The sequence below is a fragment of the Chelmon rostratus genome, chromosome 17 (genome assembly GCF_017976325.1).
Source record: "Chelmon rostratus isolate fCheRos1 chromosome 17, fCheRos1.pri, whole genome shotgun sequence".
In the NCBI taxonomy this organism is placed as follows: Eukaryota; Metazoa; Chordata; class Actinopteri; order Chaetodontiformes; family Chaetodontidae; genus Chelmon; species Chelmon rostratus.
Window position 1 is genome coordinate 22,823,913 of NC_055674.1, and position 19,610 is coordinate 22,843,522.

The following is a 19,610-nucleotide window of genomic DNA, read 5'->3' on the forward strand; positions in this document are numbered from 1 at the left end:
CTCGTAACATAATCGAAATAAAGGTAAATGAGGAAATACTATCAAGGCTTGCGGCTGTAATTGCATACATCCACAGTATTTTGTGTAGTTTCCATCCTCCTTCTCATGAAGACTGTGACATGCTTCAAAAAAAGCTTGAGTTATGGTTGTCAAACTAACCAGTGGGGGAAGAAGAACTCAGATCTTGTATTTATGCAGAAGTATATCACAGTGTAGAAATACCATGTTACAAGTAGAAGGTAAAAGTACTCTTTATGACCAATTTCAGAACAATGCACATCATTTTGTTGGATTATTATTATCAATGCATTATTGTGCACTTCACTATATAATATATGTTGCTGGGTAGCTTGTGAATTTGGCCCTGGTGATCAATTAAGTCTGACCTTAAACTGTAATAATTAATCACACTTAATTTGTTGATTGTATTTTATATTATTAATCTGAATCTGCATGTAGTACCTTAGGTTATCTAATAAATCTGATGGAATATAAAGTACAATATTCTCCTCTGAAATGTGGTGGAGTAGAATGGACCCATTTTATATTTAATGAGGATCGTCGGTGCTTCTCTCCCCTCCCTCCAAGACCTCTACACCTCTCACCTCACCCGCAAAGCCCTTTGTATTACGAGAGACCCCACCCACCCGTCACACAGCCTCTTCAGCCTGCTGCCATCGGGAAGGAGACTGCAGAGCCTGCGGGCCAAGACAGCGGGACAGCTTCGTCCACCAGGCTGTCAGGATGCTGAACTCTGTCCCTGCTCTGCCCCCCCTCCACACAAACATACAACCAGGACTATAACTCCCTGTTATTTATTTCTTTTTAATATATGTCTTGTCACAGAGGTTGACAGTAACGTAATTTCGATTCTCTGTTTGTCTTGTACATACTGAAGAATTGACAATAAAGCTGACTTTGACTTTGACTTTGACTTAATATGAACTGTCCTTGAATAAAAAAAAAAGAATAGCTGTGGAATGTTTCAAACCTTTCCCATCAAATTCAGAATAAGCATATATTTACAAAAAATCAATGAAGTTGATGAGGTCAAACATTAACTGTCTTTGGACTGTTTTTAACTGACTATTGGTCAAAAATGATGAGCAAATGATCACATTCTGTTTTACTTATGCTTTGCACTGTCGTCCTCCCACCAATAGGTGGCGATACGTCTAGTTAAAAGCATCTGAACATAGCAGCACGCAGGATATGGTACAGAAATTAATCTTATATGAAATTAAAGCTTGTTAAGTATTAAGTTCAATATAATATGAAGCACGTATGTAACTGCCACTATATGTAACTATACGTATTAATTTGCAGGATGCAGCGTTAGATTTACCTCAGCATCAGTTTTTATTTTGGTTTGTAAATAAAGTGCAAGTGTTTTTTTCCCTTCTGTTTCATATATATGCTTTATATGTTTGTGTGTGTGTGTTACAAACTAGTTTTCAACATCATGTAAAGTCATAATAAACACAGTAGCGGATGTTACATAGAGAGGAAGGGCTTGTCCGCACATGTGATTAGTGGGTGTGTGTTGTCTTTTCCCTTCATTCAGTGCGACGTTTTATTAAAGTTGTAAGATGGCGACGGTGCATCTGAGGATCGGGGACCTAGTGTGGTGAGATAACCTTTAACCGTTGTCAAGCGCCTCCGTTTCTGCTAAATGGTGTGGTGTCACCTAAAGTAATAGTGCATTAGTTCGTTTAACATCAACGTTTCATGTAGCTGTTAACCAGCCGTAATAAATGGAAGTGTCCGCGTACCAGGCTAGTTGATGGTCAACCCAAACAAATTGCTAGCCAAGCTGACTCAGCCAGCAGCCGTCGTTAAGTTAGCTGCTAGCTAGCGGACAAGCTACAGCAAAGGGGTTGACACCATAACGAATTTGTTTTTCCGGATACAAACCTGTCTTTTATCACGTTAACGTTAGGTTTAATTCTTGCGCTGAATTATTATGGGTAACGTGTTACCATGTACTTCTAATTTTCTGATGTTGTAGAAATGTTGTGGTCTGTGACGAGCTTTCCTTGTGCCGTAGCTAAAGCGGATATCTACTGTAGTTATGTTAGCTTCGCCCATTCGCGGCTTCCGTGTTAACTGTTTTGACTCTTTCTCTGCAGACAGCACACGCTTGTCTTTATTTTTTGAGTGTCTGAGTTTAGTTTGATTTAACACAAAGACGTGACTTAGCTAGGTTAGTTATTTGTGTGGAGAATAACGTCAAACTGCTCGTCTCATGTTGCCTTGTAGAGCTAGTTGGTGTTTCTTATTATGGTCTTTGCAACAACATTACAACATGGCAATATATAAACACAAGAAACAAACTTTGGTTGCGCATTTGTTACTTTTAGCCCGATTAGTCGACACATTGCAGTAACGTTACACCAGCTATTCAAGCAGCGACCATTTGTTTTCCCCTGTGACGTCGTTTAGTTGCCTAAAGCTGCTTTGAACGTTTTAAATGCCTTGTTTTAAACCCTGGCAGCTGTCAGACCTAATTCATTCGGACACCAGGCCACTGCTGAATTTTATTCAAGTTAACATGTGACTGTATTGTCAGTGTGAGGGACAGTAACGTTACTTGCCCACAAATTTGATGTTGCATCTTTCACAAACCCTGTAAGATCATGTTATGTGGCCAGAGGAAATGTTTGTACTACTTATGAGAACACAATGGCAAGAAAGAACAAAGGAACAAGTAGTAGACCACCAACTGGAAAAAGTCCTCAGAGAATTGGTGTCTTTTCTCTGCTTTTCAGTACCTTTATTACAATTGCTCTGTTTTGTAGTTCTGCTGTTCTCGCCTGGTATTTGTAGCCTTGCAACACAAGCAGCCAACTGGAACTTTGAATTTTTCTGATCAAAGGACAGGTGAACAATCATAATTCGGCCAGAGATTTGCTGCCAGCTTTCTGTGCTTGGCAACACTTGATATTTGGTGGTATGGACATATTTTGCCACCCTAGCAGCAAGTGGTGTAAACTGGTTAGCTGAGTTTGAATGGTGAAATACAGTGAAGTGTGTTGAACATGAAATGATCAGATTAATGGAGTATGTTGTAATACATCTCTGTTCTAGATAAAAACACAAAAAAAGGACAGAGATTAAATGTACCACTTTTCTTTTTCAGGGGGAAGCTCGGTCGTTACCCACCATGGCCAGGAAAGGTAAGAAGTGAAAGCAAGTTAATGGCTGCTTCAAAACTTGAACACTTGCGTGACAAATCTAATGCTAATATTGGACCATAATATTTATTCATATTTCAGATAGTAAGCCCTCCCAAGGACCTGAAAAAGCCCAGGGGCAAAAAATGCCATTTTGTGAAATTCTTTGGAACTGAAGACCAGTAAGTCTGGATAGTGAGGCTCCTGTTCTGACTGACCTTGCATTTCTTTTTCCATTGAAAGCATAAGATCTGTGTTTCTGTGTGCCTGTCCAGTGCCTGGATCAAAGTAGAACAGCTGAAGCCCTACCACCCCCACAAAGAGGAGATGATCAAGATAAATAAGGGGAAGCGCTTCCAGCAGGCGGTTGATGCGGTGGAAGACTTTCTAAAGAAAGCGAAGGGGAAAGAACAGGTAAGGAGTTGTCCTGTGACACTTATAAGACAAGTATGATGGTATAACATAAAGGGAACATGTAACACTTTAATCACAAAATAAGTCCAAGGAGATAAACATGACACAGTAGAGAATGAGGCATGTACAGATTCCTGTTTGGAAATCTCCCGAAAAACAGACTTCTCGCATGTCTCACTGACCTAATTTAAGTAATGTCAGATTTTTAGGTAAATGTATTCCTTCAGAGAAACTGCCATTTGTTTTAAGCCCCTTTTCAGTCTACTTAAAAGAACTAGTAGTGTTCTCTAAACGTTTGACTGTGTCAGTAAAAGCATCATCAGTTCTTCTGTGTCATCGTTCAGAGAGCAGCACATGACAGCATGGCAGAAAAAAAAAGATTTAAGGACAAACTTGTTTCAAATTGAACACACTGCAAAGCTAACTGTAATGAAAATAGAAAGGGTGATGCTTCATAATGCTGACAAAAGCTCAAAACAAAGAAGGGTCTCTGAAAAATTGTTGTTGCATGTAGAGGAAATTGGGCGATTTACTGTTTCACCTGAAACACAACCATGTCATACAACACGAATAGTTCAGAAAAAAGTACCAGAAACTCTCACACTTGCCAAGAGCATGTTTCATACACACTAAATATTGCCTAATATTGTCACGACATAGCCTTAGAAACATGACTTATTATAGCAAAGCAATACCTGCAGCTGAATATGTATAATTAAATGTTACTCATCATAATTCCTGATTTATTTGTGTTAGTGTTTAGTAGAAAAATAATAAAAGCCACACTGAGAATGTTGTACACCAGTGTATTTAAAAGTATCCAATTCTATCTATTGTTTACAAGACAAATGTGTGCATGTGACATAGCACTGCTTTTATGCCACCAAAGCAAACAAGTGAAACAGTTTTGTTTCCACCTGTTAAAGCGATCAAATAAAATAAACCCTATTGAAGTGAAACTTTGCTCAGTGAGTCCTGCTCTTCCCAGCCTCCTTCATGAAATAGTCCGAGGTGTCATGTTCAGTCTCAGAAAATGTTTATTCAGGTGGACACATGGTCTCTGTGGAGGCCATCTGCCCACCAGAATGAGTGCATTCAACATTTGGGAAATCAGAGCCATCCTACATTCGTACAGTTGTGAGAATGCTGAGAACTGTCTTGACATGCAAAAGTAGCAACAGAAAAAGATAATTTGTGCTTTTAACAGAACTCAGATGGTAAAGGGGACTCAAAAGGAAAGAAAACGCCCAACAAGCCACTGAAAATACTGGAGGAGGATGATGAGGATCTCAGTGCCCTGAAGGACCCCTCTGAGAAGGTCAGTAGAATACTGACAAGTTGAAAACATTACCCTGTCAATCATGAGTTAAATAAAGGTTTACTCACTATGTCATTTAGGAAAAAACATCATGTAATGTGGATTGGAAAAAGTGAAGACAAGATTTACAGACAGTAAACACGTTCTTAACCCCATCCGTCTCGCATTAGTGCATTGAGCCATGCACCGATCCTTTCACTGTCTGTGCCTGAAATGTCAGTTTTATTTTTGACAATAAGATCTGTGATCTACAGCTCTGTTTCACTTCATAACAAAGCAGGCATTAGCTTTGACTGCAAAACCAATCTTCCAATCCAAGTGGGAGACAACCTCCCCCCCGGTTGTCTCCCACTAAAATAGCACAGATAACTTATGTTATCTAACTTATCTAAAGTTTGTATGGAAATACTGTTTATATTGATGACGAGTGGCGAGTTCAGCGTAATGTTTTCCCAGGAGAGTGCAGGGAGCTTCCATTTAATGCAAATACATGATGTACATTTTTTTAACATTTGACACTAGAAACACTAGTAAAACTACTACTACTACTTGTCTGACATTTATTGACGGCAGTTAGTTATCGGTTTGATTAATGGTTTACAGTTTAATAATGTGTGCTTGTGTTGACTACTGACAGTGACTGATAAGGCTAATTATCAGCTAATTGTACTTGGTTTTTAACAGCAGTAAATGGGTGCCGTCTGTAAAGGTATTCACAGCTCTTTAATTTAGAAAAGTTATCATTATTTTCCCTGGCCAGCTGTAGGCATTAATGTAAGTTATAAAGCGTGTCTGTATGTGATTGCTGGCTGTCAGGGGACATTACACAAACTAAACTAAAGTAGGATTGTGGATTGTGTTGCAGGAGTAAGTCCTTTTTCTTGTGGACTTTCCGTCAGCACCATCAGACTTGTAGCAAACACTGTCACTTATCCACTCATAATGGTGTCAAATATAGCAAACACTTTAAATAATCAGTTAAGCCTTCAATCCATTGTTTGTGTTACATATTGCTGGGGAATACTGATAAAATGTGATGAAGAATTGTCTTCCATATACTCTTTTATGCCCTGCATACATTTGTGAGTATAATCTTGAAACAGGTAAAAAGATCGGTCTTAAGTTTAGAGGACACGCTAATATAATACAGCGGGAACTCAAGAAGAAGCATGTACCAAAGCCTTACTCAATTCTTAAAAGTTTAGATATGTTTCAGTTCCTGCAGGACTGAAAAACGGTGTCAAATTTCACGACCACCTTTTTTTTACTACATCATATTTTCCAATTTGTTTCTAAACACAAGACATGTTATCAGGTTGATACCTGCAGTAACAGGTGGCACGAAAGGGCAGCAGAGGCCATGGAGCTGATACTAGCCCCTTTTGCACAGAGATCCTGCAGTACTGCTGTAAAGACCATCTATACTCTGGCTTTGCTTTTTTTTTTACACAGAACGCCAGCATAATGCCGCCCCAGTGTGTGATTTTTAGATGCCAGTATTCTGGAAGCAAAACAGGCAATACAGGCGAGACGTGTAACACAACAGTGTCGGTTTCTGGTGGCACTGGCTCCCCCAGTTTACACAGATGTCAATTTGGCTCTGTTACTACCTCTGATGCTGATTAAACAGCTGAACAACAATGCCCACCCCCCACCATGTTTGTACGTTTTATCTAAAACTGTGGGGCGCAATAACACCCCAGCATTCCTGTCTTTTAACAGGCTGTGTAAAAGGGGCTACTGTCCGAGTGCCACACATCACACATCAGCATGATTACTTAAAGGACCGGCTTATCCAAGTTGCAAACAACATTTTCTCTTTTTGGTTTTATTTGTCCTGAGTTTGAGATACCCGTCTGTCTGAGATTTCTGCCACCATCCCAAAACTGTGGAGGTGAATGAAATATTATATGTGGCCCTCAACACTGCCTTCTGCACACATGACAGCGAAACATCCCCAACTACAGCAGACATGGACCTGTACAAATTCACCCTTTAATTTAGGTGAATATGTGTCTCTCTCCTCCTTAAGGACTTAACTGATTCTGACCCCGAGCCATCCACTATTGAGAGGCTGGGGGCTGGACCTGGCTCAGGATTCAAATGGGAAAGCAGTGTAGGTGAACTCCCCTTCCCACCAAGCCTGCCTTGCTGTTCTTCTACCTTACCTTTATCTTTGGCTTCAATCACCAACAACTGCAGACCTTTCCCTTCTGACCTGTTTGGTGCTCACTCTTGGCTACTGAAACAGTTTGTTTGGTGTGTGCTGTTGAGATGGTCACCAACTCTGTATGCGGAGGCTCAACAGGAAGCTGAGGTGTGGTTCAGCTGACCCAGCTTCCTGCTTTCTGTCAGACTCTCGGAAGTAATAAGAGCCAACCTGCTCCTCGGGACCAGGGTTGATGACCACTCTGAATATAATGCTCTTAAACCTGAGTGAGTGAGTGAGTGCAGTAGTGTGTGTGGATGTATGCGCATGTATGAAAGAGCGAGAGTGTGTGTGTGTGTGTGCGTGAGATTACGAGAGTTTGAGTCTGTGTGTGTGTTAGAGAGAGTGAGATTGTGTGAGAGAGAGCGAGATAGCGTGTGTGAGAGAGAGAGTGAGGGATTAAAGAAACAGCACACGGCCAAATAAAAGTTGAGTCACGAACTGTCCATCTATATGTCAGTGGAAACATTTTCACATCATCAAAGGTGTTTGCTGCGATTCCAGTGCAACACCTTTGGAATTTCAGCAGCAGCATTAAATGATAAACTGAGTCCAAACGGCCCAAAGTTGCATCATTATAAGTATTTTTATTTAAAGGAAAGAGTGCATCACTCCTGGTTTTTAACAGCTCATTTCCTTGTTTCAGGTGGCGTTCTATACAAATTACATCTAACAACAATACTGCGACATACTGAATAAAATTTCTGCCTATTGGTCATGTCTGGCTGCCTTTAAAAACCAAAGCAACTTTTTTGTTTGCAGGCCAGAATGAAACTGTGAAGCTACCTCATTGTGTAGTACATAGTTCATCAGTTTCCACTAACATGGCGAGAATCAGAGAGTGACTGGCTTTGTGGGTCGAGCTGATCATATTAATAGAGTTGCATCGTACCTGAGAACCTAAGAACCAGCTAGTTTAGTGTTACAGATACATTGGGGAAAAAATATTTTGAGATTTGCTAGCAAGATGTTTTATATAATTGTGCTTAATTATTTGAATTCACTTTCAGTTGTTGGCTGGAGGATATTCGCTGCATAGAGCCTGATGTAGAACTTGTCTAAAGTAATGAATATAGGAATGAAGAAGTTACCTGTAATTGCACAGGCCAACCATCATACATACATCATGTGAAGCAAACACATTTGTGTCAGTCTGCTTCCTTTGAGTAGCAAACTGGGTATTGGTATGAGTATTGTATGAGTCAGCCAGGATCAATAACATGCTGCTGCTGTTTGTTTGTTTTTTTTCATGTGAATGATTTGTGAAGCAGTTAAATACATTAACGTACAGTTTGGATGAAGAATTCTAAAATTTATCTGAGAAATTGACAACATTCTTAAATATTCTTAACATTTCATCATCATCAGAATCAGGTTTTGGACCTTGGATGGAGTCACAGATTTCTTACCAGAAGCTCTAAAATATGTCAGTTTGCATACTGACTCTCATGAGATCCCTGGTGTGTCACTGCTGTGTGGTGTGGACTCGAGGGTTTCTGCACACTGTAAGAGAAGACTGACACTGATCTCTTCTTCTGTTGCAGCCTGTGAAGGATGACCCACATTTCCATCACTTCCTGCTCAGTCAGTCTGAGAAGGTAAGAGGAAGTATGCTGCTTAATATTTTGACAGCTGCACCGCACCCATAATTTCTTTTTTCTTTTTTTGGGAGGGGGGCCTGTTAGATTTTCTTGTCTCGTCTGACAGCCAATTGGGTTGACCACTGAATGTGCCACTTGGTTTTGATTAGATCAGTAGTGATAAAGATCTTCACCCCTCTCTGGACACACCCAAGCTGAGTTTCCCAGAGGCAGTAGAGTTTCTCATGGCCACCCCCAAGTGGGCCTGAAACAGTTCAACTGAAGCAGCCTGTGGCTAAACTGATAAGTTCTTTGTCACCATGTGAAGCATCTTAACCTTCAGCTCTTAATGTCCCTGGGCACAGATCCACGTTTCAGCCTAGTGATTTTTTTTTTGTTTTCTTTAATACCATTCAAATCAGAAAAATATACAGAAAGTGCTATTTCATTACATGATTAGAGTGGATGACTTAGTAATGCACCACTCGAATACACCAACTCAGTACACAATATTGGCACTAATATTGAAGCCAGTACTGACCAGCTGTTGCCTAAATGAGACTAACCTGCTTTAAACGCTGTTTGTCCGTTGCTGTTTTTGACCAGATTTTTCTCCCTCTGCACTGGTGCTAGCCCTGGCCAGAGGCATTATGTTTTAGGGCTGTCCCTATATCAGCCTGTCCCATTCTTGGAGTGCGAAATTTCATGAATGCCAGGAGGAAATTTCATTACATTTAACACAAACGTCCATTCTGGTGGTGGCCTTGGACAAACACTTTTTTGATCATAGCTCAGCATGTACCAAGGCTGAATGCTACTGCAGGCAGATTCAGTTCCAACCTGAAGCCCCTTGAGACAAAGCCCTCTTTCAAACTTCTTTACTCTGTAAAATAATCTCTAAGTGAAGTTGCTGTGAACTTGGCATTGCAGCGTGCGTGTGTGCATGTTTATGTGCCCTATGCTGGTCACCTCATGTCTGTTTCCTCTCTGCCCACAGCCTGCCTCATCAATGGAACCCATTAGCAAGCGCCTGAAGATCATTGAAGAGGTAAAGTAACCAGTGAATTTTGGGAAAACTAGCCAGTCAAAATGTTTCACCCTTTATGGACTCGCTTTAATCATAACTTAAACTCTTCTCTTTTACAAACTAATACGCTTTAAATTTTAAACTCTAGTGTCAATTTGAGGAAACATTTGGCTGAATGAAAAATGAATAGCCAAGCTAGGTGCCACTTCCCCTTCTGTATGAAACTGAGTTTTGCTTTTGGTTGTGCAGGACTCAGGGTCAACATCTATCCAAGCAGCAGACAGCACAGCCATCAATGGCAGCATCACACCTACAGATAAAAGGTATTAACACAATCTGACTGTAGCATTGCAGAACACCATTATCAAAAGCAAACAGAAAAACAGGTCAGGGTTAACACCCTTTGATTACTGTTACTGTGTTTCTTATGAAGAGTTTCTTCTATTTTTGCTCAGAGAACATGAGACATATGAATGCTTTTTTAAAAATTTCAGTGGTAACCTGCTCCTATTTTGATTTGTTTGTTCTTTTTGATGTTTGCCCTCCAGGATAGGCTTCCTGGGTCTGGGGCTTATGGGTAGCGGTATCGTTTCCAACTTGTTGAAAATGGGTCATGTTGTCACAGTGTGGAACCGCACAGCAGAAAAGGTACTGGAATGCAACACACAGTCAGCGTCACACAGGCCACTATGTCATCCAGTTTAAACTTGGAGTGTTTATTACTGACACTGTGTCTGATGAATGAGCTCTCATCAGTGACATGTTGCAGTGTTAGGCTGGTGATGCTATATGTCATTTGTCTTCAAAAAGGATAGGCTCAAAGAGGTCATAAATAGGATCAAAAAGACCCCACATCTGATAACAGTGAGCTGTGTATTTACAATGGGTTTTATTTAGTATCAGTATAAGAAATACTGACCTTTTTCTCAGCAGTTGATTTAGTTCTCTCTGTATTTACCATGTCCTGTTTATTTCATCCACATATTAATGCCTCTCTGTAGCTTATAGTCATTCAACCAGTGTGGCACACTAAAATTTAGGAGGGTTCAACCCTTTTCTAGCTAATGAGAGAACGACACACAATGAAAAACACAGTTTGGTCATGTCAGGATGTAGTGGTGACAGTCTTCTCTGCAGGGAAAGTTTTATTTTTATAGATTAAAATCACAAATACTCCTCACGAAAAACCTCTTATCGGGCAGAAAGAAGGCAAAAAACACAGGGAGGATTAGAAGACCTCAAGCAGCTTCAACCTCAACTGGTGGAGCCTTGACCACCTCAGTTCAGTGAAGGACCTGCAGAGGATGGGCTACTCATAACAATAAACATGTTATCAAACAGAAATACATGCGTTGGAATGATCTGATTCCTAAAGTTAATGTTTGGTTCAAACCATAGATTGATCATGTAGGTCTGTGTTGGCATGCTGCTGCTGATTCATGAGAAAATGACTCCCGCCTGCTGTGTTCCAGTGTGACCTGTTCATCCAGGAGGGTGCCAGGTTAGGCCGGACTCCTGCAGAGGTGGCTTCAATGTGTGACATCACTTTCTCCTGTGTCTCAGACCCAAAGGCTGCCAGGGATGTGAGTACTATCTCAACTACAACAACTACTACCTGTGAAAGTGTGAATCACTGTCTAATGGGTAAAAAAAAATGGATTTGTTGCTCTCCAGTTGGTGTTGGGACCCAGTGGAGTGCTGCAAGGAATCAGGCCGGGCAAATGCTACGTAGAGATGTCGACTGTAGACCCAGAGACTATCACAGAACTATCACAGGTAAATGCTAACACACGCAGCCACACGCCAAAGTAGCCAGTATAGAGAGCAGTAGCACTTATCATTGGATTGCACTGTATCAAATTGTTATTCCACGTTTGAATGTCAGGTGATCACATCACGGGGTGGCCGTTTCCTGGAGGCTCCAGTGTCAGGAAGCCAGCAGCTCTCCAACGATGGAATGCTGGTCATTCTGGCGGCTGGTGACAGAACAGTGTACGAGGACTGCAGCAGCTGCTTCCAGGCCATGGGCAAGACCTCCTTCTTCCTGGGTATGGTCTGCGTACTGGTACAAATTTTAGCAAAGATAACCAAGAACAACTTCTGTAAAATGATTTGCCATTTTTAAGCTTTGATTTCTGTAGGAATTAAACAAAGGAGATATGACATGTAAACTTTTAGAGGTGCTGGAAGGTGGATTTTGTTATCTTTGGTGTCCAAACCAGCAGTTTCCCCTTGTTTCCAGTCTTTGTGCTAAGCGAGTTAACTGGCAGCTGGCTTTGGCTACATATTTAATATACATATGAGTGGTGACAATTTTCTCATCTAACTGTTGCAAAAAAATAAAAAATATATATACACACACACACACACACACATATCCTGAAATGTCCAACTATTTCTTTGAAGGAATGTGGAAAGATTGTGATTGTTTGTTTGTTTGACCTTGGAAAAGTCTCCCCTCTGGTTTCTATGAATGTCTCAGAATGCTCCAGCTGCCAGATGGTGTCAGATTACCACATTTTGTGTATTTGCATTGTTATAGCTTGAACTGCAAGCTCCCTGCTTTTTAATGTGTGTATAAAAATGCATGTATGTGTTCTCAGGCGAAGCAGGGAACGCTGCGAGGATGATGCTGATCCTCAACATGGTGCAGGGCAGCTTCATGGCCACCATTGCAGAGGGGCTAACCCTGGCCCAGGCCACCGGCCAATCACAGCAAACCTTCCTGGACATCCTGTGCCAGGGCCAGATGGCGAGCACCTTTGTGGACCAGAAATGCCAAAGTAAGTCAACTGAAAGCGAGTTTTAAGTTGTGTGTTCTGATTTAACTGCACTTTGCTAACTTTTTGTCTTTTATTAACTTTGTGTAGCTTTTATTATATCAGAGAAACTGCTGAAATGAACACTGTCACAATTTCAAACTAATTTTAAGAAATAATTTTTGAAGATATGCTTATAACAGCCTTTGTTCTTGCCTCCCCCAGATATTTTACAGGGCAACTTTAAGCCGGACTACTATTTGAAGCATATTCAGAAGGACCTGAGGCTAGCCATATCCATGGGTGACATGGCCAACCATCCAACCCCAATGGCTGCAGCTGCCAATGAGGTACAACTGCAAGCTTTTATTATTTTTTTAGGTTTACACTTTGCCTTTTGTGTGCTCATTTTTTATTATCTTATTTTGTTTCTTTGTATTGAGAAGGTTTTACAACAGTGCAATGGAGTCTTTCTGTTTTTCTCTTACTGTGAACTGGTGACCAAAAAACTGCCTGCTTGCTCTCAGTAGTCTAGACAGTACGCTTTGAATTCAAACACGTCATTACAGTTCGTATAGATCAGTATTCCTTTCCCGTGTTAAAGCGATAGCTTGAATTTGAATAAAAAGTGACATCCCTATTTGAAACAGGCTTGAAATGGACTTGGGCCTTTATTCCTAATTTCCACCTGTTCTCTGGTCAATGCAAACTCAAAATGATCTCCATGTTCACCTGTTGTCTTGATAATATTAAAATGAACTCCATTGTAGTAATGTCAGTAAGGGTTTGATGTGAAACATCTACAGGAAAGGTCAAGTTTTATTGACTGTAGCTTAATAGCAATAAGAAAAGGCAGCAAGGTAGAACTGATTGGAAATGACTGATGAACAAAAAACAGTATTCCTGTTACAAATACTGAGCCAGTATTGTCCAGGTGTTTATGGGGTTGTGCTGGCCATTATTTGAATATAACTGAGATTTTATATACTCATGGTTCACAGAGAACACTGACTAAAACTGTCCTTTAGTTCCACCAGTGTGCCAAAAATACAAGTTAACACTAGACTGAGCAGAGAGAAAAACTTTGACAAGAGATTCATCAGCATGGAGCGTGATAAATCAGTATTTTGCTGACTGGTATCTGCAACCAATCCCTCCCCAGATTCTTTATGAGCTTGTAATATCAGCTGTGCACTCAGAAATGTCACTTCTACCACTTCAGTATAGTGCGGTATGTTGAAAAATTCTCTGTTGAGACTTTCTTTCATCCACCGTCAGTAATAATAATCCTTTCTGACGAAAGAGTAAATGCTAAAATAACAGGAGCGAAGCATGTGCAATACAACTAAATGTATGTGTTTTTTCCTCTTCCTGTGCAGGTTTACAAGAGGGCGAAGGCACTGGACCAGTCAGACAATGATATTTCTGCAGTCTACAGAGCCTACATTCACTAGAGCGACATGTGACCTACCGTCTGGACCACACAGTCTTTAATCCCTTATTATTTCTCCTTTGTCATGTAATGAATTTTTTTATTTTAAATTCTAGTCATTTTATTTCATTTTGCCCCAGCGCCAGCCATTTTACCTGACCACAAGTCATGGGATAATAATTTGTGAGAAGCAACCTTGAGCATTGCACTGACTGTACTGGAGGAATATACGCTGTAAGAGTGCTCCAAGTGAGGTTGTACCACTGCACTGCTGCTGCAGGGGCAGCTTGTCTGGTTTCTGACAGCTAAAACACAGTAGAAGTAATGCAGGGTGTTTGGCAAGGATGTGGGGTCCAGTGCCACTGTGAAGAGCGGGGTGTCCAGCTCCAGTCAGAGAAATTGCTGTCAGGTTTTGTGGATGCATAAACCCTAAAGAATTATTATTTTTTCCTTTTTTGTTCTTGTGCAAATGATGCGTTTATTTAATTGAGTGTGATTTTTGCTTATCTTTTAAATGTCCAGAATTCCGTGAGAGAAAACACCAAGAACATGCCACTGCATTGCCTTAATATTGTAACCCCTCGAGTCTTTCAATGATAGATGTATTTATTTATGTTTCTTCCATCTCTATTTGGTGCAGTTTGGCCATGGCTTGTTTCTTATTTGACAAGATGATTTATGCTTTTAAGTTGATGTTAATGATCTTTCTTGAACAGGTTAAGGACAAAGCAGCAGATGTGTTGTGGCCTTAAAATGCAGTAATTGGTATTTCTCATCGAGACTAGAGATTACCGTGTTTGAAACCCTTCGTTCTTGTGTTTGGAAGAGTTCTCATTTTCACTGTGTTTTTCTTTTTTTTAATATATTTCTCTGAACATAGATTAATTCAATTTTTGAGTTCCATTTTAACTGGAGGTAATGATTAAGGCCCAACACCTTTTTTGTTTGTTTTTTTTCAGATAGAGCAAAAAAATTGGGGTTTGAAGGCCAATTTTAGACCATCATGTGTCACAAATACACAATTAGAAACCAAATCAAACTGTTTTAAGTGGCTTAGTGGCTGGAAGGTTTCGTTACTGTCAAAGACTGAAACCTCAAGCTGTGGAATGAACACAGCGTCTTCAGGTCCTCGGCCAGTAGCTAATTTTTGACGGATTATCATTATCCTTAGTCGTATCCTAAATACACACGGCTCACTTCAGGTAAACTCTGGTGAAATATGGAAACAATCAGGGCACAAACCAAATGTTACCATGGATTCTGTTTTATTATTTATTTATTCTTACATTGGCCTCAGACAGATTTCAGGTCAGATGAAGGGAGGGACAGCAGGTGGTCATGTGATCGGGTTGGGGTCGGGGGTGGTGATCTCGACTGCGTAGTAGAAGTCTTCCTAAGTCTGCTCCATTCTTGGTGAATGAGATCTGATTCTGGTCCAGAACCGGACCTCGTTCTTATAAACTCATGACAAGTTGATCACATGTCTGCTCATAACTAAGAAGAGCTGTCAGTACAGAAACCTCAAGCATTATGTCTGAGGTCATTTCTGTTTGTCATAGAGCACTGACCAGTTTACTTTTAGTCTATTAAATATCACTACATAGCTTGGTTGCAATTCTTAAGTAAATGGATTAAAGGGCTTGTTGCCAAAAATGTGCATTTAGATCTCATTTCTTACCTCAAGTGTTTCTCAAAAATTCACTGCTGGTCTGCTCTACTTTGGTCCAAATTATTTTCAGTCTGATCAGGTCAGGTGGTGTCTCGTACTGTTACAGCAGGTCTCAGGTCTGTACCAATATGTCTCATAACCAAGTGAGACTGTAAGGGATGCATGGAAAATACACTGTGAAGTGCAGGAAAAATGGCATGTACTGAGGCTCTTTTGCGGTCTGTTTGTGTTCTGGACCAGGTCAAATTATCCCTGAGTATAAACCAATGTGCTCTTTTTCTAAAATTGATTAATGCACATTAGGTTTTTCAATGGATCCGTTGTGGATTTAGTACAGACGTTGGAAACCATGAAGACCTCTACTACGCAGCCTACTTAAGTATGCAGGTGCAAATGACAATGCCCAACACATGCCAAAGAAACATGGCGTGGTTGTGCAGACTCAACCAGAGGTGGTCTGTCCCTGAGCGGGTGAGACAGCTGTGTTTTTATATCTGAGTTCTGATTGAAGGACAAGTCAAGAAAGACCGCTTTAACCTCCTTTAAGCGCTCTTCATTCCACCACTAACACCACAGCTCGAACACAGTGTCTGAAATCAAACTCTAAGGTGACTGTGATCACGTGGAGGTTTGGGTTTCATGCTGCGTTCATTTTCTGTCAGATTTGACCAACAAACCCACTGACACCATTTTTTCGTAAGCTGTAGCAACGAAGGTATGACACTGAGACAGAAAGCAGAACCTCGAATTGAAAGAAATTGTGAATGCTGCCTTGCAGGAAAAGACATAGTTGTGTTTTTTTAGGCCCACACTTTTTATCAGTTTACACTGTAAATGAAGGAGTTTATCCAAACGAAATCATTTTGTTGCATCTTAAGCATCTAATGTCCCATTTTGAAAGATTTTCTGTTTGCCAAACAAAATATGTGAAAGGTTTTTCATTTGGGTTCCCCATACACACCCTAGTGTAAAGAACTGTTTTTAGAAGACAGATGTAAATAGCACATTAGGTTGAGTAGGGTTTCTTTTATATCTACAGTAACTGGGATTAATGAAAACAACTACTTTTGGTTTTGACTCTACAGAGCGACTGTATAACATCTTTGTGTCTTAATACTGTAGATTGTTCAGTTGTTCAAGTGTAAATGGTTTATTAATATGTGGCTTATATAATCTGGCTTATTATCGCATTGAAATGACAATGAGTTGGATCCTGTCAATGGAAGGAGGGTGTAATTTGTTTTGGGGGATATTTATGATTTTGTGTACATGTGGAAATATCAAGACTTTTGTGCTGTTTAATAAATCCTCCTGATTACTGACATGTATGGCCTGTAATTCCATCAGAGCTCTAACATTTGCCACTCAGTGCCTCTCAAATCCAACCATGTGTTCGTGTCTCAACACTTAGTGGCTCACGACCCCCAAGTCCACTGGTTCCTATTTAACAAAGTCATTTGTTAAAATAAGGCACAAATATACAGTCTCATTTGTTAAAAAAGGTTCAATAATCAACAAGCAGCTGGCAGCTGCAGTTATCAATCAAACATTACTGAAACAATAGGAAACTGCATTGTTGGATTAATCTACCTTTACTCTGGTGAGTGTTTGGGGCAGCAGGATGGTAAAAAGATGATATTAACAGCAGGTCAGCTGTGAACAGAGGCTTTGTGAGGGAATTTTACTGTTAAGTACAACTATTACAGTAAAGTGTCACAGCAGGCTGGTGCTAAATCATTTGATAGACTTTTTCCTTGTCTCTAAAACAACATTCAATCCAGTCATGTAACTGAAGATGTCGGACCTTGAACTCGTAAAGTGGCGACTGAAAGTCATTTCATGCAGTCGTTTGCAGCAGGATACACTGAAAGTAGATTTCACACAAAGTTTAAGATGCTTCTAATGTACAGTGATCCTTTGACATGGGATCATTTTATTATCGTGTTTTGATTAGTTCTACTATTGAGTGTACAACCATAACTGATGCAAATAACCCTTTGTAGGTGAATAATTGAGAGGTATTATGGAAAATGAAGTCCAGTCAATCAGTTTGAGAGTGATAGAAGCCTCTAATGCTGTGTTTCCAGTTTTAATACTGGGGCTACCTCTCTGTCCGTACAGTATATTGTATTGTGCCTTTGAGTTTCTGTGTGTCACCATGGAGCAACAGACTGAGCAAGCACCCGTTGGAAACTAATTAACCATAATTCTACAAATGAAACATGATTCCAGTGAAGTCTTATGTAGTTCTCGTTTATTTTAAAATCTGGTAATCCAGTAATGCTTTCTCAGTGAAGGGCCCACAGATGGATCTCCACCTAATAATAAGAATAATTAGGAACAAAAAACTGCAGTGGAAATAATGTTCTACAATGTTGTAAAACCTCATAGTGAAAGCTTCCCTCAGTAATTCCAGCATGATTAATAATAATAAATAAACAATAAACTTTATTTGTGTAGCTCTTCTCATACTAGAAATGCAGCTCAAAGTGCCTGACAACAAAGAAGTGACATGCACCAAATGTTTCACATAAAGAGGACATAGAATGACCATCAAAACAGAGATATACATTAATGTAAAATAACATGACAGAGAAGGGCTTTGTAGAAGGACCTCAGAATCAGTTGTGGATGTTACAGGAAGCCAGTTCTGCAGCTAAAACTGGACTAATGTACTCTCTCCTCTTGGTTCTGGTTAATGGTTGAGCTGCAGAGTTTTGAATGAGCTCTCTCAGTGTTTTTGGGAAGTCAGTAAACAATGATTTACAGTAATCGAGTCAGTTTGAAGTAAAAGCATGAATCAGTTGTTCAGCATCTTTTTTGATTTAAAATGGTCGTACACTTTAGCTGTTTCTAAGGTGGAAAAATTAAGTTTTTGTCACCTTGTTTATATTGGACTTGAAGCTTAGATCTGAATCTGAACACCTAGACTTGTAACCACAGATTTAATCCAGGCAGGTCGTTTCCCCAGATTTTTAAACAACATTTTTCTTTTTGATTTGTGGCTGGCTAGTAAGATTTCAGTTTTGTCCTCATTTAATTTGTAGAAATTATTCCTCATGCATTGATTTATTGCCAAAAGACAGTTAATAATGGAGTCTATAGCTGATCTTTTGCATCATTTGGTTCAGCAGAGATGTACAGTTGTGTGTCATCTGCATAACTATGGAAACATACATTGTGCTCTCTAATGATGTCACCAAGTGGCAGCAGGTATAGTGAGAACAGGGATGGACCAAAGCAGCTCCCTGCAACCCCAAAACAGATGTCATGTTTCTCAGATGCCCCTTCTCCAAGACTGACATCAAACCATGCCATCTAGGTCAGATTTCTTTAGTAAGGGTTTTACAACAGCTGTTTGGATAAGACAACCTATTTATGATGGGATTTCAGATTGTGCAGACTTTCCTGAATATGTTATAAACCCTATGACCGATGCTATATGTCATTCAGTTATTTGTACAGGTGTGACAGAGGCAGTATTAACAAGGACTGAGGGCCCACTCCCGAATGCGAGCATAGGTAGTAAACAAGTGTCTCAACATTTTCCATGTCAGCCACACACTATAGTGTGTCACTATGGATGACGTAGACGGAAGTTGTTTTCCCAAATAAGCACTAGTAGGTGGGGCTATTTTAATAGTTAACGTATGACCAGCCTAATGTTCCATTCAGGTGAATCTCGTGAAGACCGCAACACAGTCCCGTTATAATAGTTTGGCCGGAATAAATAACAGAATTTATCAGTCATCAGTTTTGTTATTTATTTTTTTTTTTAAGACGATAAGCACGCGACTGATTTGTGCTCCAGTGGCACAAAGAAGGGAAAAAATTGCACATACGGAAAAATGAAATGATTGAAAGTAAAGACCAAGCCGTGTATAACCGAAATTACATTACTTGATGCTTTTATGCTCCCAGTCCCATACATTTTGCCCGTCAACGCCTCGTCTCGTAATACAAAAGGGTCATTATTTATGTGTATTTGCCGGTGATTTGGGTCGTTCATGCTAGAGCGGGCGTTATTTC

At 40.1% G+C, this 19,610-nt stretch overlaps 1 protein-coding gene across 1 annotated transcript; it reads left to right on the forward strand.

Moving 5' to 3' along the window:
- The first annotated feature begins 1,554 nt into the window (after window positions 1-1,554).
- On the forward strand, window positions 1,555-16,905 carry glyr1 (glyoxylate reductase 1 homolog (Arabidopsis)). Its single transcript, XM_041957279.1, has 16 exons — window positions 1,555-1,627; window positions 3,140-3,176; window positions 3,276-3,355; window positions 3,449-3,587; window positions 4,795-4,905; window positions 6,938-7,021; window positions 8,659-8,712; window positions 9,692-9,742; window positions 9,971-10,044; window positions 10,270-10,369; window positions 11,194-11,304; window positions 11,396-11,497; window positions 11,607-11,769; window positions 12,325-12,504; window positions 12,706-12,830; window positions 13,860-16,905. The coding sequence occupies exons 1-16, from the start codon at window positions 1,590-1,592 to the stop codon at window positions 13,932-13,934; spliced, it is 1,524 nt and encodes a 507-aa protein (XP_041813213.1). The 5' UTR covers window positions 1,555-1,589; the 3' UTR covers window positions 13,935-16,905.
- Window positions 16,906-19,610: the final 2,705 nt, after the last annotated feature.

Bases quoted from the DNA above. Each gene is read 5' to 3' on its own strand.
- glyr1 (XM_041957279.1), top strand. From the start codon at position 1,590: ATGGCGACGGTGCATCTGAGGATCGGGGACCTAGTGTG. The intron at 7,022-8,658 runs GTAGGTGAACTC...CTTCTGTTGCAG, and splicing joins GATTCAAATGGGAAAGCAGT to CCTGTGAAGGATGACCCACA. The intron at 9,743-9,970 runs GTAAAGTAACCA...TTGGTTGTGCAG, and splicing joins GCCTGAAGATCATTGAAGAG to GACTCAGGGTCAACATCTAT.